General features: G+C 33.5%; 1 protein-coding gene across 1 annotated transcript in view; it reads right to left on the bottom strand.

Moving 5' to 3' along the window:
• Ranbp21 (exportin-5-like protein Ranbp21) overlaps window positions 1-23,887 on the bottom strand; it is a 33,151-nt gene that overhangs the window by 3,514 nt on the left and 5,750 nt on the right. Inside the window, exons 4-32 of the mRNA XM_080164533.1 lie at window positions 23,330-23,434; window positions 22,791-22,937; window positions 22,384-22,495; window positions 21,376-21,463; window positions 20,454-20,535; window positions 19,928-20,038; window positions 19,216-19,353; window positions 16,126-16,197; window positions 15,657-15,717; window positions 15,173-15,306; window positions 14,321-14,457; window positions 13,377-13,444; window positions 12,737-12,939; window positions 12,102-12,221; window positions 11,427-11,510; window positions 11,048-11,183; window positions 10,520-10,644; window positions 9,940-10,031; window positions 9,194-9,268; window positions 8,734-8,824; window positions 8,196-8,278; window positions 7,494-7,618; window positions 7,117-7,207; window positions 6,756-6,843; window positions 3,975-4,024; window positions 3,710-3,818; window positions 3,238-3,290; window positions 2,728-2,868; window positions 1,414-1,468 (exon numbers count right to left, since the gene is read on the bottom strand). Of these exons, the coding sequence (XP_080020659.1) occupies window positions 1,414-1,468; window positions 2,728-2,868; window positions 3,238-3,290; window positions 3,710-3,818; window positions 3,975-4,024; window positions 6,756-6,843; window positions 7,117-7,207; window positions 7,494-7,618; window positions 8,196-8,278; window positions 8,734-8,824; window positions 9,194-9,268; window positions 9,940-10,031; window positions 10,520-10,644; window positions 11,048-11,183; window positions 11,427-11,510; window positions 12,102-12,221; window positions 12,737-12,939; window positions 13,377-13,444; window positions 14,321-14,457; window positions 15,173-15,306; window positions 15,657-15,717; window positions 16,126-16,197; window positions 19,216-19,353; window positions 19,928-20,038; window positions 20,454-20,535; window positions 21,376-21,463; window positions 22,384-22,495; window positions 22,791-22,937; window positions 23,330-23,434 (2,976 nt within the window). The remainder of the gene's footprint in view (window positions 1-1,413; window positions 1,469-2,727; window positions 2,869-3,237; window positions 3,291-3,709; window positions 3,819-3,974; window positions 4,025-6,755; window positions 6,844-7,116; window positions 7,208-7,493; window positions 7,619-8,195; window positions 8,279-8,733; window positions 8,825-9,193; window positions 9,269-9,939; window positions 10,032-10,519; window positions 10,645-11,047; window positions 11,184-11,426; window positions 11,511-12,101; window positions 12,222-12,736; window positions 12,940-13,376; window positions 13,445-14,320; window positions 14,458-15,172; window positions 15,307-15,656; window positions 15,718-16,125; window positions 16,198-19,215; window positions 19,354-19,927; window positions 20,039-20,453; window positions 20,536-21,375; window positions 21,464-22,383; window positions 22,496-22,790; window positions 22,938-23,329; window positions 23,435-23,887) is intronic.

Genomic DNA, 23,887 nt, shown 5'->3' on the forward strand with positions numbered 1-23,887 from the left:
AAATCCTTTGATTGCAAGGCCTTTGGAAGTTTTTAGTGCTTTTGGGGTGATTTGTGATATATTTGCTTTTATTTTTAAAACAAGGATTGTTTTGTCTACAAGTAGCGCAGCAATAATAACAGGTCAATTTTTTAAATGAAAAAGTACAGTAAAATGGGTTATAGGAAAATAGAAAATTATTTTACAAAATGTTATTAACATGTTTCCTTGTTTATAGTTGTTAATGTCAACAAATCCAGGAATCTAAAGGGATAAGTTAATGGCCGATAAATTGATGAACTTATCCAACAATGATACACAAAATTACCCCTTCTGTAGATTACAATTAGTGGTTTAACACGTTTGGACACTCGAAACTCAACATTTGAAAAAAACAATTTAAATTCAGTAAAACCCCTTAAAGTTGCTAAACCAATGGATAATAAAACGTTATTATAAAGCTTTGGGGACTGGTGTAATAAACAGCCCAATGTCCCCTCCCTCCCTGAAAAAAATCAATTGATATATAAGTATTTAATTGGTAATTTATTTGAGGGGGGGGGGGGGGTGATAATTGGGTAAAATATTTTGGGTTGTGTCACCAATCACCCCAAGTTTTGGTATCTTTAACAAAAAACTGCGGCGGAACCGCCATTCACGGCCGTTTTCCGCCACCACCAAAAATTTTTATTGCATTTCTCGCTGAATTAGGCAATTTTGAATCATTTGAGACCATGTTATTTTTTCAAAAAATTTTCCCCCTATAACCTACCCTGTGGGGGGACTTCGTTTTCAAATTTTCATTTATCAAGGTATATCTTAAATTCAGTGCTTCTCCTGTGCTTTAAAGATATTGGACCCAAATCGTTTTAGGGTGTTACTAATCAACCTAATTTTTGGTATTTTAAAAAAACGGCGGCTGGGCCCGCCGCTCCCGCCGTTTTCAGCCGCCGCCGCCAATTTTTTTTTTTTGCATTTCTCGCCGAATTAGGCAATTTGGAATCATTTGAGATAATGTTGTTTTTTTTGGCGGCGGAAAATGGCGGTTAACGGCGGGAGCGGCGATCCCGCCGCCATTTTTTTCAAAGATACCAACACTTGGGGTAATTAGTGACCCAACCCAAAAGATTTTACCCAATTTAAAGCAAAATTAACTGAACTATGAGTTTTTGTTTTATATTGGAATTCTGGGCACATAGTGCCCCTTCTGTATATTACAAATAGTGGTTGAAACGTTTGGAAACTAAAGTTAACGAACCAACCAATGAAATATCAACCAGAGAGACTCCAAATTTGCTGACCTAACGAAGAAGAAAACGTTATTATGAAACTTTAGGGACTAGTGTAATAAACAGTCCAATGTACCTATCCTCCATAAAATTTGCTAATTCGTTGTTAACAGAGAAGTGAGAATAAAAAGCTGAATCTTATTACCTCGACCATAACAGAAGCCGCAGTTTCGGCTGTAAATGCATTCATTTTCATCAAACTAAAAATAAACAAGATTAGTTGGAAATAGTCCCTTTCGTAACAACGCCTCTTAAGCGATTCGTCGTATTTTTAAAATTGCTTTTTATATGTTATTTTAGGTTAGGTTAGGTTATATTGGCTTAGGTAATTGAACCACAGGGTTAGAGCCCCCCCCCCACAGTGGCTAGAAATAGGAGAAAAGCTACTGTGAAAAATACGAAAAATCGCCCCTTAAGGTGCGTTGCCACGAAAAGAACTCTATACCTGATTAGTTTTCATGAAAACTGATGCCTTTTTGAAATAAAGAAAAAAAATGACTGTCCTTTCGTGTAAAGACATACCAAGGACTGTTACATCCCAATATATGATAGACAAACAAACAAAAGGAAAAACTTTTAGCAGACTACTGAGCTGGATTCTTAAAAAAATTCTCCAAAATCACATAAAAAATCTACAAAAATTAAATAAAATCTTATGCTAACAAGGATGACAACATCCATAAAAGCGAAGCACTGAAACGGTATGACAAACGGACATTAACACCTGTATAGTGTCTGAACTGAATAATCAGAATATAAAAGTATAAGAGTCGACGCAAAATTGTATGTAAATTTGTTGAAAAACTGCTTGATACAGGATAATGTTTATGGACATACTTACATTTTGGACTTGATTATAGAGTTGCTTCGCTTATAATATTGTTCTTTGTTGTCACAGGAATCAATATTCCAAAAATCAGATCAAACGGATAATTAGTTCACATAAAAATTTGCTTTTAAAAAAGTAGAAAAATCAACATGTTTAAAATGGACGTACGGATATTCTGGTAATGATTATAGAGTTGCTACGCTTTCTAAATCGTACCTAACTACTACAGGAATCATCATGCAAAGTTTGAAATCGATAGGACAATTCTAACATGCCTAAATTAACGAATAAAAGCTATCTATTTCGGACGGACGGACGTACGGAAGGACGTACGGACCGACCCTAATTATAGAAAAGCTTCGCTTTTAATAACCCTTCTATGATTTAATTTTGTTTAATTTTTGTAGATTTTTAATGTGATTTTGGTGGATTTTTCACGAAAACAATTTTGCCCAACAAGCGATTAGTGGGGCAAATTTTTTTTAAGAATCAAAGGAATTAGTTTACAATAAGCCTACAAATAGAAGTATTTACTTTTTCTATTAAGGTTTCATCTTTCTTTTATTGATTCTCCTTTGTAAATTTTGTAAACATTTTAAGAAAATCTATAAAATATTTTAAAAAATTTACTTTGGCAGCATAAGCTCGACAAGGGCAGCAGCTTTAGTTCCCGAAATGCTGTCATGGGAGCGGAGCCCCTGCATGCAGGTCAGCATCAGGTCTGTCCGCAATCCAGGCTCCAGAAGTACCAGCTCTCCAAGATTACTCACACTACAAATTTAGCTATTCAGAAATTTTGAAAAATAAAAAGAAAATAAAAGAGTAATAAAAAGAAGGGATCTGGGATTATACAATGGCCGATAAATTGATTTACACCCCGAATATGATGATAAAATAAATTACCCTTTCTGTAGATTAAAAGTGGTGGTTTAAACGTTTGGACACCCAACTTACAGTGCAACCAATCAAAATTCAGTAAATGACCCCAAAGCAGAAAAAAGAAAACGTTATAATAAGACTTTGGAGCCTTGTGTAATACAAACCAGATGTCCACTCCCTGCATATTTTTATTTTCATATCAACATTAATTGCTAATAAAACCTGAATTATAACTTATATAATATGTATCATATGGTATACCTTGTAATGTTACCTCCCTCATCTTTCTGATTTCCTCCACTAGTTAACATCGCCTAGTAATAGAATAGAATTAATAAAATCATTTTATAGCAGTAAACTAAGCGGCTGGGTGTTCGCTACTTTCCTACAATGACTCAAAACATACAATGGGCAATCATGTAACTTTTTAAAAAAACTGTTGACGTAACGATCAAGCCGTGTTCAAGATTTTACTGTACAGAATTTTCAAGGTATTTATACATTTGTAAAATATAAAAATAGCCAAAAACCTGCTAAAAGGCAGCCTGACCGCAATGGATGTTTTATAGTTAATTATGGTGCATAATAATGGGAATGTTGGCAGGAAGTTTCAGCCGCCTATCTTACAGCAGCCGAGAAAATCACATTTTCCCCATAGCATTACGAACTGACAGACGGACAGACTAAAGTGAACTATAGAATAGCCTCGCTCCTAAAAAGAAAAAGTACAGACCTTAACTGTATCCAGATATTCTCTTGCAGTAACTCTAATAATAACATCATCCAAAACTTCTTGACTGTCCGTATTATCTTCGTCAAAAGAAGGATCTTCGCGGATTTTCCTGAATGAAATGAAGTTTTTGTCCGATAACAATTTTTTACAATGGGTAAAGTTCGCTATGCATAACGATTTTTTTTGCTTAAAACTTAAACTATCCCTAGTTTTGATAATTTTAATCATTAACTATTATATTCACGTTTATACGATAAAATTCTACCTTAAATACGCCCATCTTTCTTGTAATCTCATTCTCATCACAGGAGCAGTCTAAAACATAAAAATATCTTATTGTTTGTTTTTATTCTTCATAAAACTTAATATTTTGGCTTGGCATAGCTGTATAGAAACTTGTTATCATAACTTATGTTTTTGCTAGGATTCTATTATTACTAAATTTACACCAGATTATAATATACTCTAGTAAAGTAATATAACAAAATCAAATCAAGGTCATATCATGTAGTTGGCTAAAAAAACAACCTCCCCCCTTCCCATCCAACCATTTCAACATATTTTCCCCTTCTACTGAATGAACAAACTGACCAATAAGTGATAACATGTAAGCAACCTAAATATTCACGAAACCACACGGAAGATTTAATACTTTGAGTTAATGAATTTATTATTACTTGGATCTTACACCAGATGATCATGTTCGCTAATAAAGTAAAACTCAGTGGCGTGCGAAGCACTTTGACTAGGGGGGGGGGGGGGCATTTTGAAGATTTTATAAAATTTTGCCCCCCCCCCTAAATCAAAGTGCCCTTAGGGGGCACTTTGCTTTAGGGGGGGGGGGGGAATTTTGATTATATATACTAATTTTAAATAAGGTCGTTTTTAGAGGTGGGATTATTTGATTATGGGCCTTCTAGTCTTTATCCCGTCTTCCCCATCCCTTCCCCCATCCCTTCCCCCATCCCTATTTCCCATTTCTTTCCCCCATCTCTTCCCCCCCCGTCCTTTCCCTCCATCTCTTCTCCCCCATCCCTTCTCCCCACCCTACAATGACTGAAGGGGTGGGAGCTAGAAAGCATCTTCGAAAAAAAAGTACAGAAGATAATTTATCCTTCCCCCCCCCCCCCCCCCCCACCACAAACATTTTATATGGGTGGAATGGGATTTTATAAAATCTCAGCAGGAAGGATGAATAACCCCATTAAAAAAAATAGGGGGGGGGGGGGGAAGATAAGAACACTCATTTTGGAAATAATTTACCAAAAATTTACCTAATATGTAAAACTGATATTAAATATTTCTTTATTGTATGACAACAAGTATGACAACATCTATACGTAGCAAAGCACAAAAAGTCATTAATACGATTTAGGCAATTGGCCCCGCAGGGGCTATAAATAGGGGCAAAGCTAATGTGATAATATGACGAAACGGCCCTTAGAGGCAATGTCACGAAAGGGACTATATCCGAAATTTGATTTTGATACCTTTAACTACAAAAATTTTGTAAATTGGACCAAACAATGAGGGAATTGTTAAAGATACAAAATAGCCAAAAACGTCCTGAAAAGCAGTCCGACCTCCATGAATTTTTAATAGTTAATTATACTCCATAATGATAGAAATGTTAACATTAAGTTTTAGCCTTCTATCTTCAATTGCAGTTGAGAAAATCACATTTCCCCTTTAGCATTACGAACTGACAGCCACTGATAGAGAAGCTAAAAAGTTATATCAACATATCCTACCCTCTTCAAATGGCAGATTAAAAATCTGTCAATTTTTCATAAAGTGGTGTTTCCAAGTTTTTATTAAGGCAGTGCGCGAAGCGCACCTAAAAATATTTACTCCTTCTTTCAACTACAATCAATTAAAGACAACAAGAGTGGCGTATTTTATCAAGTTAGGAATATTATAGAGTGTAGTTAGTTTTAAGGGTTTTTAATGAAAATTGCCATAAAAAAACATGTCTTTTTGTAAGGGTATGTTCTCAAAAAAATTATAAACTTATCCTGAACGTCATATGACATCATATATATTTATTAATTTAGACAGACATAGTGTTAAGAAAAAGGCTTAGATAAATATCAACGCTGTTTTTTATATAATATAACTTTTTGATTAAATATTTGATGTTTACAAATGTTTTTATAGAAATAACAACAACAAAAATACAATGTGATAAAAAGCAGAAACCATTTAGAAGGGCGCGAAGCGAAATTTTTTTCTTCTTCAAATATGCAGGGAGGGAGGGATTTTTGGGCTATTTATTACACTAGTCCCCAATATTTCATATAAACATTTTCTTATTTGTTGGCTCAGGCTCAACAACTTTGGGGACTTTAATGGAATTTTGATTGGTTGAGTTTCCATATGTTTCCTCCACTAATAATAATCTATATAAGGGGTAATTTTGTGTATCATCATTGGGGATGTACAAAATTTCTTTAGTAAAAAGTTTATTTTATACAAAATAAAATACTTTCTATTACCTGGTTTATTATGTTCAGTGAAAAGAGATTATAACCTAATTTCTACACTAATTAAAAAATTTGGTAAGGTAAAATGAATAGCAACTGTCTGATTTGCGCGAAGCGCAAAATTTTTTGGAGTATTTCTTGACCTTTTTTTTGGAAACTGGGATAGTTTTGCTTTTTATGGGGTAGGGGGCAAAAAGGGGCATTTTTGTTTACCAGGGGGGGGGGGACAAAACGGGGCATTGGGGGGGGGGGGCGGTGGCTAGGGGAGGGCAAGGGGGGCGTTTTGGTCGCTAGAGGGGGGGGGGGGGGCGATTGCCCCCTTCGGTTCGCACGCCACTGGTAAAACTTCCATCCCCTTTATCACATTCCCTTCCCTCTTACTGTATAAACGGACTGTCCAATGAGTGATGTCCAGGTTAGCAACCTAAAAAGACATTTTCCCCCTGTTTTAGTATACATACAAGTATATTCTATATCCATATATGTGCTCAGTCGCGTGTTGTTGTATTCTCATGATGTATGGGGATGAGATTCATCTTTAAGTACATAAAAATAAATTGTACCTGCTTTAAAATTGGAATTAAAACAGAGGAAAAATACTCTTCAGGACAATTAATGATGAAATTCTTCAGAAACATTCTGTTTATAGCTCTAAAAAGAAAATAAATGTATAATTAAAAATCTTTATTTTTGGAAAGGTGTAGGAACTTAATAATCTTAATAATTCTCAATTCTTTTGTGTTTGTAGATGAAAGGACAAATAGCTTTCTGCGGATTTTTAAAAATATTTCCCTATATCTTTGGTGTTTTTGGTCAGATTTTAAAAAATTTTCTGGATTATAAAATCAGATGATGTTTTTAGTACACTTTATTTTCTAACCCCCCCCCCCCCATTTAGCAGGGAATATACACTTTTAAATGTACCTTAGTCTAAAATCAGGTAATATCTGTACACTTCCTAATACGCTCATACATAATCCTTCCACCAGTCCAGGATAACTGTAGAATTCAAAACCTACAAAAATAAAATTTAATACTCTTGTTTTTATCAGGGATCTAAAGGGATAAGACAATGGCCAATAAATAGATATACATCTCCAATGATAATAAACAAAATTACTCCTTCTGTAGATTACAATTACAGTGGTTGAAACGTTTGGACACTGTTAGTTTGTACTTGTACTAAACCAATTAAGAATTCATAAGTCCCCATGTTCTTTAGTACTTATTTGCTGCGTTGTGACTAACGAACGTACGAGCATACACCAATCATAGAGGAGCTTCGCAAATCAAAACCTTACCTATGGTATTGCTCATATGCGACAGAAAATGTTGAACAGATTCAAAAAGTTCAGTGATAAAGTTTTGTATTCTTGTGACAGAGTCCGGCAGCTTTATCTGGTACGTTAATTCGTTCTTCGCAGACCTTTAATAGTATTTTTCAGTTGTTTGGACATTGTTGTTGTTATCAACAAAGAAAGTTAAAAAATTATAAAGAAACTGCTAACATTTTTACAAGCACTAGAAAGTTTTAGCGATTCCCATGAAGATTAGGTTTTTTTTTCAAAGTTACAACACACTAGAAAGTTTTAGCAATTCAAATGAAAGTTTTCAACGTATTTTTTCAATGTTTTTAATATTTTTTTTTCTTCAATATTTTCAAATTATAAAATCTACGGTACATAAAAAACTGCGTTTACCAACAACGATAGTAACATAGGGTTCTCTTTTTACAAATACATCAAATCTACTTCATGCGTTAAAAAAATAATTCTTAAAATAAAACAGACAAAAAATTCAAAGATTTTTAAAAGTGTGTGCAGTTAGTATTTAGTGTTTTTGAGTTTATTTATTACTACTTAGTTTCACGTTTCTACTTTTAGAGACATTAAGAAATAAATTGATGTATTTCTTAGCAGAGTAAAAAAGAAATTTATAATTGCTTATTTTCCATAAAATAATACTTCTGGTTACCTCAGAAAATCACTGAATGGTTAGCTTACCTACTACCAGGAAGTCCTAATATATTATTCTTATCCGCCTCCATGAGATCAAAGGCTTTCAAGTAACCAGGATGTAATCGTTCCTGAAATAAAATATCATTAAATCATTAAGACACATATTTGCCTGAGGAGGAGTCCTAACTGTGCATGGTAATGAGTTGCGCCTGTTTATGGGCAAAGACATTATTTCCACTACTCTAACTTTACTTATTATGTCGCGCAACTGACATTGGAGCAGGCGAAGCATTAATTATGACGCAATGTCGGGCTGGTATTTGAACTATCTACGAGCGAATGCTCTACAGTCGCGGGTAACATTTAATCTATATTCTATAATCCATACGGGTTTGTATTTCCTAAAACTTAATAAAAGAATACCAACTTTAAAGTCCGCAGTTACAGGTTTTGGGCGGTTCTCCCCCACAATGATTTTGGTTTCAGGATATGGGAGGAGTTGTAACCCCCCAAGAAAATAGCTTCAACCTTGTATTGTTTTTATAACATGAACAAACCTGGAACCTGAATGAAGTTTTAATACCTTAATTTGTTGACTGAACATGAGATTAATTGTGCGGCCAAAAATGAAAATATTCTCCATAACTCTGGATAAACACGTTCCAGCTGCATTCCTACACAAATTTTGTATTATTTTCTTTGTTGATAACAATTGTTATAGATTATAACATGGTAACCAATTTTACGGATCTAAAGGGATAAGACAATGAATGGACGATAAATCGATGTACACCCTAAAACATGACATGATAAAACAAAATTACCCCCTTCTATATATTAACATATTAATGGTTGAAAAATTTGGACATTAAGCGTTTGTTCAACCTAATCAAGATCTAATACAAGTTTCAAAAACCAACAAATGAGAGATCGTGCTTATAAATTTTTTGACAAGTTAATTTTTAGGTCAACTATCCCCTTCCTCTCTGGTAAATGGTAAATTGTTGCTTTTTCATGAATTTTAACAAAATGAATAATCCCACCTGTGTTTGGTAAATATTTTTCCATTGACGTTAATGCTTGTAGCGGCTGTGGGATCTGAATTATTTGTCTCAACTCTACAACAATACTTGCATTAATTAAGTAATAAAAATTTTGGATCAACTGCAGTTCACGGTAAAATATTGCTGGTAACGAATATTGCTAAAAATTTATGAATTTAAAAGGCTGCTAGCTGCCAAACGGCTGAACATACACATCATGCCTAAAACTGTTTTAAGCGGCCTAAGAAGGCCTACAAATAATCTGGAATAGCCATAAATCAATAATACATAACTATCTCGCAGTGCAGATAAATGCGCGAAAAAGGCCTATTTTACGCGCTTTTTCTTCAGTGAAGCTTTCCCTGTGCATTATTGGATCTTGGCTATTCCAGATTATTTGTAGGCCTTCTTATACCGCTTAAAATGGTGTGCGGGTATGATCTGTACGTTCAGCCGTTTGGCAGCTAGCAGCCTTTAATATTCATAGATTTTCAGCAATATTCGTTACCAGCAATATTTTACCGTGAACTGCAGTAGATCCAAAATTTTAAAAGAAATAGCTTAATGAAGTGGTTTTGATCAATGCTCAACAAGTTACTTTGTCTGAAAGCAACGAATACTTTTAATAAAGATCAATTTCTATCTGAAAACTACATGACATAACTATAAATATCAATAGGTATTACTTTGTATTGAAACCACATACTAAAAATCATATTTATTTACAATTTAATGCCAATATATTCCTGCGACTTAGTGCCAGTAAAAAGTTCATGACCATGGAGAGCATGGATCTATTCTCCCACAGAGGATCAGGTGCTGCGCTGTGACCGTTTGTCTAAAATAAGTTTAAGAATTTTTAAAGAAATATGAATGTGGAGAGGGGGCGGGGGGGTAGTTCAATGAGCGACTTCCTTGGAAGGGTTGAGGTACCTTCCCACGAAATAGTTAAAATTCTTCCCCAGTATTATAAGAATATTCAATGAAAAGGAGAACCATGTAAGTCAAGTGGTTATCAAGATTTTAAGCTAAACAAAAACAGATAGAAAAGACAAACATCCTATTACTTTTATTTAAGGATAATTCAAAATTTATCCATGATACAGTTATTTTAGAAGTTGAAGATGTGGATTATGTTTCGGTAAACTGATGTAAAAAGGCAATCAACTTGAGTTTTGTTCAATTTACAAAGCTGAGTGCGAGGTATGTTATTGTTCAATCATCTATCTAAGCATACCTTATTGGTAAAAGATTTGTATCCTTTACCCTATCCTCGTCATAGCCATGATATTTACAGATGTTCAGTAAAAAGTAAAAGTTTATTACCTGTCCATTTGGTGGGTGATTAGGGGGAGGTTCTTTGTCCAATCCAATAAATGTGATCAGAGCTTCGGGAGAACTGTAGTGAGGCTGTAAGCTTAGCAACTGGTTTACTACTGGTTCACTCACAACTAAATAAAAGAAGGTTTGGTTATGTAAGAACTCTCATAAATCAATGTATTAAGGACACTAAGATACCTTTCCCTCTAAATTGAGAATAAAGGTCAAAGGGCATTTCATTGCTCAATAGGAAATTTGAAGGAAATCACTTAATCATCATATTGGATGCTTTGCTTATAAGGTATTTTTACCCAGGGAGGTAGGGAACACTAATCCCTTAAGTTTTATAATAACGTTTTCTTATTTGTTGGGGACTTTTATTGAAGCTTGTTGGTTGGTTTATTAAGTTGTGTCCAAACATTTCAACCACTAATTGCAATCTACAGAAAGAGGTAATTATGTGTATCATCATTGGAGATGTGCATCAATTTATATGCCTTTGTCTTATCCATTTAGATCCCTGGGTATTTTTACCTTTAATGAATTGAGCTTGCTGGTTATAATTGTTCATTTGATTGCTGATGATGAAGAGAGCCTCTGTGAGGGTCACATACTCCATCTTACTGAGCAGGGAGTTGCTCTGCATGGTCGTGATCTGGGCGTTCAGGTGCTAACAGGACACACAACATTATACCATTTATACAGCTTTGTCTTTCTGAGGGGTGTATATTCTGCAGGGTTGACCCTGCTAAAGGGGAAAAGGTGAGGTAGATAAAAGATTTGTGGTTGTATAACCACATTATCTTTAGTTGAATTCTGATTGGTTATTTCCAAACTAATTTCATCAGCCATAAAATAATTTATTTATTTTAATATTTGTGAATTCTTGAGATGCATAAATCGTATAATTTTCCTGGAATGTAGAATACAAAATAGCGGGAAATTTTGAGCTTAGTTTTATCATGAGGGCACAACAATGTCGTCTTATAGCTCGAACCTTAAATAAACTATTATTAATATGCATGTTTAAACTTTGAACCGTCCAACAGCGTAAACTTTTAGGTGATTCCTGTAACATATAACATGTAATATATTATGGATTCCTAGAATTATGTTATAGCAAGGCCTTATAACTTATACAATACTATTTTAGAAGCAACATCATTTACTAGGGTTGGGCCGGATATCCGGATATACCCAGCAAATTTCCGGATGTCCAGCCAGATAACCGGATATTTAAATAGCAAAAAAATTCCTCGTAATCTGGTGCTTTATTATAGGGTATGTTATCCGCTGAACGCCGGCTTCGGCAGTTAGCACCTGCCAGTACAGCTGCTGCCGCCAAATATATATTTTTTTAGATTTCTAAAATACATAAAGATAAACATTTTCTGAAAAAAAATGTTCTAGCTTAAAAAAAAAAAAAAAAAATTCAGCCATTGAAAATTGAAAAAGCAGGGATTTTTGTTGTATAATATATAAGATTACTTTGCCGGATATCCGGCCGAATAGTTTCGATTTCCGGTATCCGGCCTAACCGGACATCCTGGCGGAAAGTTTCAATATCCGGCCCAATCCTATTATTTACCTCTGTATCATTTCTGTTGGCTGGCCTGGACAGGATATTAAATACAGTGTCCAATATTGGGTGCAGGGCTTCGGGGTTTTCTAATACCACAACAAACATGCTTGATATACAGGATATCACCTAAAAACAAACATTGTAAAAAGATTGCTCGATAAATAGTTACAATTATGCAATAAAATAGGATAAAGTTCTTTTGAATTTTCTAATACAACAACAAACATGCTTTCTTATATCACCTTAATATAGATAGGTAATTAGCTTGATTGAGAGGACGGTAAATTTTGTTATAAAATAGGATGACAAATTAAACAGATGGTTCATTTGGTAGCTGAATATTTAAATTCATAAAGCCTCGGTATTTTTTAATATACAATCACATACCTACATGCTTTAAATACAAGAAAGCACCAAATATCAATAAAATATATAAAGTTCTCATACAATGGGATAAAATGCAATCATAAATTGTTAGCTTAAAAACTTAGGGTACTTTTATTGAGTTTGGATTAAATGATTCCAAACTTTTCAACCAACATTAGCAGTCTACAGACGGAGTAATTTCATATATTATAATCATTGGGAATGTATAACAATTAAAACTAGTATTAAAGACCCCTGGCAATAAATTCACTCACCTCTGATTGAATTTTAAGATCCTCTGATTTAAAATCCAGACAAAGCTTGACCGCAGCCACTGTGTGCGGATACACAGGCCGCAGCTGCTCACTGGTCAATATCTTGCCGTACACAGCGTCCAGGCAGACGTTAATAGCCTCCAGATCTCGCAGTAACGTGCCAGCATGGCTTCCGGTGGTTAGTGTTACTCTTAACCATTCGTCTGTTTTGTTATCATTCATTATATAATTCATTTTTTTTTGGGGGGGGGGATTACTTTTTATTGGGAGGGAGGAGATACACTTCTCAAAAATAGTTAAAAGCCTTTCCTAGACCTATAAGAAGCTTCACTGTAAAGGAGAAACATATCAGTTTGGCGGTTAACGAGATCCTTTGCAACAGAAAAAAAGCTTACTACTTTAACAAGTACCTATGATTTATATTTTATTCAAATGGTTATTAATGGTTTTACGCTATTTTAAGGAAAAATAAGAGGCTATTTTATGTCTGAAGCTGAAGATCCCAAAAATACTGGTCGAAGTACTATTCAGAGAAGCTTTTAAACTGTCTTGGGTGATTTGGGGTTATTTTTCGGACATCCTCGCCCTCCCCTGAAGGCAAGAGACGAAGCAATTAGTATATAAATATAATGAATTTTTCCTAAAATGTTTAATGGCATTAAAGGATCTGTTTGACTAATGATTTTCACGCATTCCAAAATTATCAATCTATCAACAAGATACAGATTTGAGGAAAGAATGCAATAACACTTTAATTGCACGTTTTTTGCATGGTAATGATCCAATGAATTTCATTTAATCATGAATATCATACACCTAAAATAGTAATACTAGGTAATAATGTTAAAATACATTATATATATTATATACTATAGCACGTCCGCCCATTTTCAGTCAACGTGAGTTACTTAAAAATTAGGAATCTTTGGGGATAAGCCAATGGCTGATAAACATATATGTACATACCCAATGATCATACACAAAATTACCCCACCTGTAGATAACAATTAGTTATTAAAACGTTTGAACCAGCCAATCAAAATTAAATGAGTTGTTAAAGTTCGTCTAACCCACCGATTTTGATGACCTTTTATTATTGCTCCTAATCTTATTTAGATAAGGTAAGATACTAGGGTTGGCAATCCGGATCCGGAATCCGCCAAATTTTTGGCCAATATTGGAATCCGAATCCGGAATTCGTTTTTAAATAGCGGATTCCGGATTCTTATTTGGAAGACTAAAATTAGCGTCTAGAGTTTTTTCTTTCAACTCCTCCTCTTTGAAGGCAAAGATTTTCATCATTACCTATATATAATATCTTTTAAAATCTGGTTCGATTCTCGGAAGTTAATTATAGAGAACACCAAGAATATTGATTTTTAGGACATATGTAGCACTTAATTTTTAATTTTTTAAAAAAAATCCTTTTAAAATATTGCCAGAATCCGGAATCCGCCAAAAAAAGAATCCGGAATCCGTCACTTTTTTTGACGGATTCTTTAAGAATCCGGAATCCTAATCCGGCCCAAAAATTCGACGGATTGCCATCACTAAAAGATACTCTACATCTCTAATCTGTATTGCCTGTATTTTACAAAGAAGTTTTTAAATTCGTCATCGTCGTCGAAATCCAGCTGCGAGTAGGCCGATGAGGGGTCATTATCTTGCGAGGGATATCCAGTTTTTATACTTCGCCGCATGGCAGTTTCCACCCATACCATCTAACAGGGCATGATTTCAATTTTAAAAGGATGACAACATCCATAAAAGCGAAGCACTGAAACGGTAGGACAAACGGACATTAACACCTTTATAGTGTAAGAACTGAATTATCAGAATATTAATGTATAAGAGTCGAAGCAAAATTGTAAGTAAATTTGTTGGAAAAGTGCTTGATACAGGATAATGTTAATGGACATACTTACATTTTTAGGACTTGATTATAGAGTTGTTTCGCTTATAACATTATAATTTGTTGTCTTAGGAATCAACATACCAAAAATCAGATCAATCGGATGATTAGATCACATAAAAATTTGTTGTTAAAGTAAAAAAATCAACATGTTTAAAATGGACGTAGGGACATTCTTGTAATGATTCTTGAGTTGCTACGTTTTCTAAATCGTATCAAACTACTAAAGGAATAACCATGCAAAGTTTGAAATCGATAGGACAATTCTAACATGCCTAAATTAACGAAAATAGCTATCCGTTTGTGACGGACGGACCAACCCTAATTATAGAAAAGCTTCGCTTTTAAAAAGGCCAAACAACTAATAAATCATCGGCTCATGTCATGTGACAACATGATTTTGATTTAAAGTATTTTCGTCTTGAAGTCTTAACTGCATGCTTATGAGTTACGCCATTTATCGGCCAAGACATGCCTCGATTATTATTTTTAAGTCAGGCGACTTGAAAAAAATATAATCATTCCTTGTATTGTTTAAAGCTCTCATTGGTAGATATATCTGGATGTCTGAAAAATTTCGCCCACAGTTCGTTGGCAAAATGGTTGACCGTCTGGCTAGGGTGGCGGGTAAAGGCCACCAGAGCGTCCAGGTAAGTTCCTGCGGTCATACATACATCTTTTTTATTGTGATTAAAAATATTTTATATTGTAGATACAGGGGCACGTAACTCAAGCCCTTTGAATGACTTTTAAACCAAAAGTTAGTTAATAGTAATAATAAGTCCATAAATTTGTACGGTTCATCAAATGGTTCCAGATAAATTCCCTCATTCCACGATTTACTGACAAGACCTGACAAAACTCTCCATTTATAATTTTAAAAACCTATCTACTTTACAGTGTTATCATGAATATTAATAATAATATATGTAAGGACTTATTCCAAATAAATTCCTTTTTATTTGCAAGAGTATATTTAGGTAATTATTTTTTAAAAAGAAAGTATGCCTAGATTTGGAACAATTTTTGGATTCTCTTTGGTCCACAGGTTACAAAGTTGTTCTCCTAATCCTATTTGCAATTTTCAAGTAAAAATGGTCAAAATGAAGATTTACAGAACTTCAAAATACAGAAGATGGGACATTTAAAAATATTTTTTTTACGTTTCTAATTTTCAAGTATAAATGGTCAAAATTAATGGTTATATAAAATAAAAATTGATTAGAAATATTCCATCCAACACTCAGTTACTAAGCTCAACAAAGACGAATATCTAACTTCAAGAAATATTTTCAAGGATACAGGGGAAAGGACAATTGTAGATATTTTCACATATCTTGTGTGTGTATAAAATCTGCCCTTTGTAGATTTAAATTCCTGGGTGAAAGATAGGGTTCAAGATATGAGCCAATGCCTCTTCCTTCTCTATATAATACAAGCATACATGAGAACTTATTTTCTTATATTTCTACTTTTTTCCTGTTAGAATTTGAACCATTTTCTTCATGAAATTATAATGATCCTCCTCTAGTGCATGTTGTTCTGCAGCCTGAAATAAGGAAAACTTTTATCCCTACAGCCATAAAAATCCGGTTTAAATTAAAGATATTTAGGTCATTAAAGTTTGGTATACTATTATTATATTCAACAGCAACTACGCCACTAGAGGTCTCTAGTACTTAAAATGTAAATCTATGTTAAGATCAGATGTTTTCAACAAAAATTAAAATACCGCTAGGCGGCGCTAGTTATTTTTTCGATTTTAGACGATTTGAACCAGACTGGCCAGTGAATTTTGAAAATAAAAAACGTACAAAAACGTACACAAAAAAAATACGTTACGTACATAAAAAAAATCAAAAAACGTACAAAAAAACGTACATAATAAAAACACATATGTATATTTTCTTCTAGTTATCTATATTAATACATTAATATCTATATGTTGTATACTAAAGGTATGTTTAGTGAGATGTTAAGTAAATAAACAATAGGTACACTCTTATTATAATTTTAATAATAAAAGTTAGTATAATATAGAATTTAAGGTGTAACACTTACTACTACCGAAACAAACTTCAACTGATTTTCTAAATCATTTTTGAATTATAATAAAATTTATAGATTATCTAATATTTCCATCTGAAAAAAATAACAAATGAATTTTCAAACATGTTATTACAAAAACAAGTGTAGCTAAACGATTTTGTCCAAAGTAATATACTAAAATTTTCTGACAAGAAGTGATAAGCTCTAGTTAGAATTTTAAGAAAGATCGAAAAATTAACGAAAATCAAATAAATAACAGTATACCTAGCAAAGAGATTTTGTCCAAAGTAATAAACCTAATACTTATATTTGCGATAACTTTTATTTAATGAAATCTTCCAATTTTTAACATTTACAAAACGGCCTGCTGTATTGCATCAAGATCCATGACAGATCTATATAGGAAATAAATGTCTATAAATGAGCTCAAGTTTTCCAAAGGTCAGATGTTAAAAACTCATACTGGTTCAATAATCAATAATAAACTCTCAATGACCAGAATGATAAGACCCATTATTTTACTCTATGAAGAATAAATTAATTTTTTTATTTCATGTTGCTATTCAAATTATATTAAAGTATTAAATTTATATTTATAAAATAGAAGATTTAAGTTTATAATATCGTAAATCAAGGAAAACTAAGTTTTAATGTAATATGATACTAGCGACGCGCCCGAATGTGTTCAGATATTAAACTAAAATTTAACATTTAGCTAAATAGTTTAACTCTTTTAGGACGATAATTTTAAACAAAAAACATTGGGATCCTAAAATATTTTAAAGAAAGAGAGACAAAATTATAAATACGGTTTTAAATAAAAATAATATAAGTGAGAGAGAGGGACATTAAATCATTAAAAAGTGATGAATAAACGAAACTATAAAATTCGTAGTAATCTTTATGAGTAACTTGATTTGTAGTAACTAGATTTATAGTATGGTTCAGAGAGAGAGAGATAAATTGAGGGATAGGTCAATGGAAGAAATAATATTAATAGTCGGGGATAGGTCAATGGAAGAAAAAAAGTTAATAGTCGGGGATAGGTCAATGGAAGAAATAAGATTAATAGTCGGGGATAGGTCAATGGAAGAAATAAGATTAATAGTCGGGGATAGGTCAATGGAAGAAAAAAAGTTAAAAGTCGGGGATAGGTCAATGGAAGAAAAAAAGTTAATAGTCGGGGATAGGTCAATGGAAGAAAAATGATTAATAGTCGGGGATAGGTCAATGGAAGAAAAAAAATTAATAGTCGGGGATAGGTCAATGGAAGAAAAAAAGTTAATAGTCAGGGGTAGGTCAATGGAAGAAAAATGATTAATAGTCGGGGATAGGTCAATGGAAAAAAAAAGGTTAATAGTCGGGGATAGGTCAATGGAAGAAAAAAGGTTAGGTAATAGTCAGGGATAGGTCAATGGAAGAAAAAAAATAATAGTCGGGGATAGGTCAATGGAAGAAAAAAAGTTAATAGTCAGGGATAGGTCAATGGAAGAAAAATGATTAATAGTCGGGGATAGGTCAACGGAAGAAAAAAGGTTAATAGTCGGGGATAGGTCAATGGAAGAAAAAAGTTTAATAGTCAGGGATAGGTCAATGGAAGAAAAAAAATTAATAGTCGGGGATAGGTCAATGGAAGAAAAAAAGTTAATAGTCAAGGATAGATCAATGGAAGAAAAGAAAATTAATAGTCGAGGATAGGTCAATGGAAGAAAAAAGTTTAATAGTTGGGGATAGGTCAATGGAAGAAAAAAAGGTTAATAGTTAGGGATAGGTCAATAAAAAAGAAAAATTATTAATAGTCGGGGATGGGTCAATGGAAGAAAAAAAGGTTAATAGTCGGGGATAGCTCAATGGAAGAAAAAAAGGTTAATAGTCGGGGATAGGTCAATGGAAGAAAAAAAGGTTAATAGTCGGGGATATGTCAATGGAAGAATAGGGTTAATATTCAGAAGTGAGATAACTTAGAATATAATTTTTAGGTGGTGCCTGCACCACCGATTCACTTAAATTTAAAAGAAAATTAAGATAATATTGAATTTATTTAATATAATACACCTATAGTTTTTGTTAAAATTTTCGTACAAAACATACAAATTACTTTTCTGCTAATATTTGATTCTTATTATTTTTAAAAAAAACGTAAAACGTACAAAAATACAAATTTCAAAATACGTTACGTACACATATCAAAATAACGTCCAGAACGTACACAGATTCGATGCGTAACGTACAAAACGTACAAAACGTACACTCTGGCCAGTCTGGATTTCTTTTGAAAGGGTGCCTGGTGGTACCCTCCCCCCAAATAGCTATAAACCTCTCCCAGGACCTATGAGAAGCTACATTCTAAAGGATAACCATATCGGTACAGTCAGTTGGTAGAGACACACACAGAGAGACTTAAAGGATTTACTTTTCCTCGGGTAACTTCTACAAAATCAAACTATATAATCTTTTCATCACGTTTTAAAACCAGTTTATCCATCGGAAATAAATCGGATTCGGAACCGTAACTAACCTGAGTGGCTGCAAATAAGGGCTGCATAAACTCAGTGTCAAAGAGTGATAGTATTTGTTGTCTGTCCGTTGTTTTGCCGGCCTTCCAACCAACCACTCCCAACAGACACTCAGCTGCGTACATTTGTAATCGTTCATCCTTGTAAATAAAATGTGTTTTAGCATTTAGAGGTTTCTTTAGGGTTACTCTTTTCATTTAATTCAGAATGCACTGCAGGGATCTAAAGGGATAAGACAATGGCCGATAAATTAATTTATCTCAACTAATCAAATTTCAATAAATGTCCCCAAAGTTTTTAGCACAATGAATAAGAAAACGTTATTATAAAACTTTGGGAACTAGTGTAATAAACAGCCCAATGTCTCCTCCCTCTGAGTGTACTAACTTTATGACAGATGCATGACCATAATGATAAAATAAGGGAATGACTTGCACAAAAATGAGCCATGTATGAATTTAAGACAACGGTAATGCAATCAATTTACTTAAATAGACATAGGAGGTAGACATAACAAGGTACTGTCTAATAAACAAACCCATATATGAAGAGAAGTAAGTAGCGTTTCTACTATCAAATGACAACAATATTAAAAGTAGTGGAGCCGACAAAAAAGGTTGTGTAGAGAATATTATGTAGTGTTCTCTAATTTTTATCGTTCATTGACTAAAATTGATATTATTTTAAACCATGCAGTTTTCTAGAATGACTTACTTTTAGAAGATGAGTTAGGCAATGTAGTAGATATTTATTGTTGGCCATGATGTGCTGCATGGGAACCCAATCTACCAGACAGGTGAACACGTTCAGTATGGACATACACACCTATAAAATAAATGTATGAGGAGCTCCGCTATTGCTGATGAACATCCCAATGATCATGACTAACTAAATTATCCCTTATCTGTAAGTTAAAATTTTTGCTTTAATAGTTTGACTCAGCTATGATTTGAACCAAGCCATCAAGATTAATAAAAGTGTAGGTATTCCCCTAGTTTTTAAGAGATCATGTTCATATCGAACTTACAAAGCGATATGATTCCAATACCTCCTCCCTGTATAGTAAAGACTATTCATTCAGCTCTTATTTATTTGTGATATTTTTTCTAAAATTCAAAATCATAAATTGTTACAATGAAAGGAGGTGTAAAACATTAAAGTCAAACTCTTTGCTTTATTGACAATTTCTGCTAATAGTTTTCGAAACAACTCAACTAATATACGATTTTTAAAAGCATACCTTACAATGTTTGGTCCCTTGTTCGTTGCCAGTGTTAGCCAGGTACGCTTTGTAATGGTTCTCTAACAGACCAAGTAAAAACCTTAAAACATAAAAAAAAATTCTAAAAGCTTTTAATATATTACCTAGCCAATTTATCAAATAAATAGGTACAAAAGGGAAGGGGGGGGGGGTTAATGCAACCATCTCGTAATCAATGTATAAATGGCACTTAGAATTCGAATTTCGATCTGAAATTTTGCATTAGTAATCCTTGGTAGGTCTATTTTCCCTAAATCGAACACAAAGTTGGAAAAATAACGGCTAACAGCTGGCGGCTCAGCAGTTTAGCCATTTTTTGCGCTATTTTCAATGCAAATCATCACGAAACCTATCCCCACATAATACTATTTTCTGCTCCAAAATGTTTTCAAACGGTTCTAGTCGGTAGTTGCTGGTACTAGAAATCAAAAAATATTGTTTTTGTATCATTTCACATGATTTAAAGCAAAAATATGTTTCAAAAAGTTGATTCCTACGTAATTTATGACAGATGTGCCCTAAAAATAGCCAAAAAACGGCTAAACGGCTGAGCCGTTAGCCGTTACTTTTTCAACTTTTTTGTTCGATTTAGGGAAAATAGACCTACCAAGGATTACTCATGCAGAATTTTAGATCGAAATTCGAATTCTAAGTGCCATTTATACATTGATTACGAGATGGTTGCATTAAACCCCCCCCCCCCCCCCCCTTTGCTAGTTTGAATATATTTTTTTTCTCAAAGTTGTTTAATTTTCATAATATAAAATTACATGTTGTCTAACTAATCCTTTTTTCCTGAAATTAAGTCAAATACAAAATATTTTTTTTAAAAGACAAAATACTCTTATCAATAGGTACCTATAGTTTATGAATTTGTAAAACATAATTTTTAAGTTTATACCTAAATATTTCTTCCATGTTTGCAGTCAACGCTGAATATATCTCTCGTCTTCTCTGCGACTGTTCTAGTGTTTGTAAAACAGCAACATCTGGACAAACAGATAATATTACTTTCTATTATGGCTCGAAACCAAATAAAATCCGGTATATTAAAAACAGTCCTCAGCCACACTGAAAAATCATGGATAGCATCGTATTACAAACAATTTTTCAAGAATATTAAAATAAAAATCATGAAATCACTACCCGTTTTGTGAGTCTAAGCCTTCGACGCCTTTGGGCTAACAAAACTGGTTTTAATCCAAAAAATCTTAAAAGATGGGAAAATTCATCAAATAAGAATGATTTTATCCCTAATAACCTATCCTCTCAGTCCAGAGATAAAGCCTATACTCACTGTTTACGCAAATGTGTCAAAATTTCCCCGCCCCAGCCCCCCCTCCTTATTTCGTATCTAGGACAGCAAAAGAAGCTAATAAAAAAGATAGACATAATTTATGGGTTATTTTCCTGAATATTTACGTTGTTAATCTTATTATACAAAGTAATAAGGTTTTTTTTATGTAGCTTAAGATTTCGATAACCACTGATAACCATGTCAGGAAAGCTTCACATTTGTGAGTTTTTCTCAGGGAGGATTTCAGCTATTATATTTAAGGATTTGAGTCTAGGATGATTTAGGCTATTTTTATTTTCTTCCCTACTCCTTCCAACACAATTCCGAGCCCCTAGATGCCTATGTCGCAGTCGCTATTTGTTTGATAAATAGTTGAATTGTAAGCTACTGACGTAAGTACCTGTCTGTACAGCCGGATCGAAAACCTAGATTAAAATACTTTTCCCCAGAACTTTGAAAATCAAAATTGATAGGTAATTTATAAAATGTTTTTAATACAAATACTTTTCATTGTAGGCTGTAGGTAATACTTGTAAAAAACTAAAGGATTCAACTTTAAAGGAAAAATAGTCTTAATAAATCAGTGCTTTACTAGAAAACATAGTAACATACCTTCAACAAGCCTAAGAAGAATAAACATAACAAGCTCTGTTTGTGTTTCTCCACTCTGGCACAGAGAATCTAACTCGGCTAACAGACTTGGCCACTGCTGAGGCCATTCTCTCTAAAAATAGTTCTTTAAGTGGTATTATTTCTCTTGATTTGTAATCAATTGCGTGGGAAATAAAGTGCCTGATTGTCTCAGAAACTTAAGTATTATATAGGCTTTTTGGGATGTAAATGGTAGAAAAGTAGACAAAGTTCATGCAATCAAAGTGCAGTCTATTGATATAAAGGCAAAGCGTGCCACAAGGCATGATACTCAAAATCCTGAACAGTCATGAAGGGCGTTCAAATGTATCAAAGAACTAGTAGCGACCATTACTTTTAGTAAAGGCATTTAAAAGAAGAGAACAAACCTTTATTAATTCTACAATAATTTTAGCTAACTGGTCTTTGATATGATTGGCTTCTTGCAAAATAGGGTTTGTTCCATTCTGAACTATTTTTAACAATGTGTCTTTTATGTAAACTTTTTCTTCAGCGCTCATTTCATTCCATCTTGCCTACAAATACAAATATACATTAAATTTCATACCTAGGTAATTTTTGAAATTCTTTAGATTACAACCTGATATTTGCACTATCTAATAAGTAATTTTAATAACGCAATCACAATATAACTACGGTCTGACTAAGACTTCTTAAGATACTTTTAAATATTTAAGTATTTTGATTGTTCTTTATGAAGTCCTATTATAAAAACGGAAAAAATATAAATTAAAGACTTTAGGCGAGAAAAGAAATATTTATTAAATGACAATTCTTTTCAAATAGTTATATTTTGACCTATGAAATACCTATAAACTATCTTTCCTTAATTATAAATTCGTAACTATCATATTATTACCTACTCTTATTCTCTATTCAGAAAAATACTGTTATCTTGTAATTATACCTTAACGATATCTTCTAGAATTTTCAGGCCGAAGTGTCTGACTTGAGGTGTATTTTGAATGGTGGATAAATAGAATCCAACTTGACTTCCCAAAGGAGAGGTTTCCTAAAGTTTTGAATGTATTAGATATTTAGTTGCTTTTCCTAAAATTGGAAATTTATATAAGTTAATTGAAGTAAAATCTGTTTAAAAGGGGGATGTGGAAAATAACCATTTGGGCAGGGGGGGGGGGGGGGGGGGGTTACTCGAGAACCCTTAGAGCTAGAGGGAGCTAATTTTGGATATAAGCTTCTATGGGGCCAAAGTTACTTTTAAAATTATCGTCGACCCCCCACCCCCCCCCCCCCAAATTTTTTTTTTGGGGGGGGCGGGTGGATTATACTATAGGATGTTTCTCTTAAACGACTTGAGAATGAGATAAATGGAGCAAACCTTGGGATACAAGTTTTGTAGGCCTATATTTGATTATAGAATTATCGTTGACCACCCACCCACCCCAAAACCCCTAATTTGGGGGGGGGGGGGGCGGGTGAATTATACTATAGGGTGTTTCTCATA

The sequence above is a fragment of the Acartia tonsa genome, chromosome 6, assembly GCF_053477335.1.
Source record: "Acartia tonsa isolate MP-2025a chromosome 6, ASM5347733v1, whole genome shotgun sequence".
NCBI classification, from domain to species: domain Eukaryota; kingdom Metazoa; phylum Arthropoda; class Copepoda; order Calanoida; family Acartiidae; genus Acartia; species Acartia tonsa.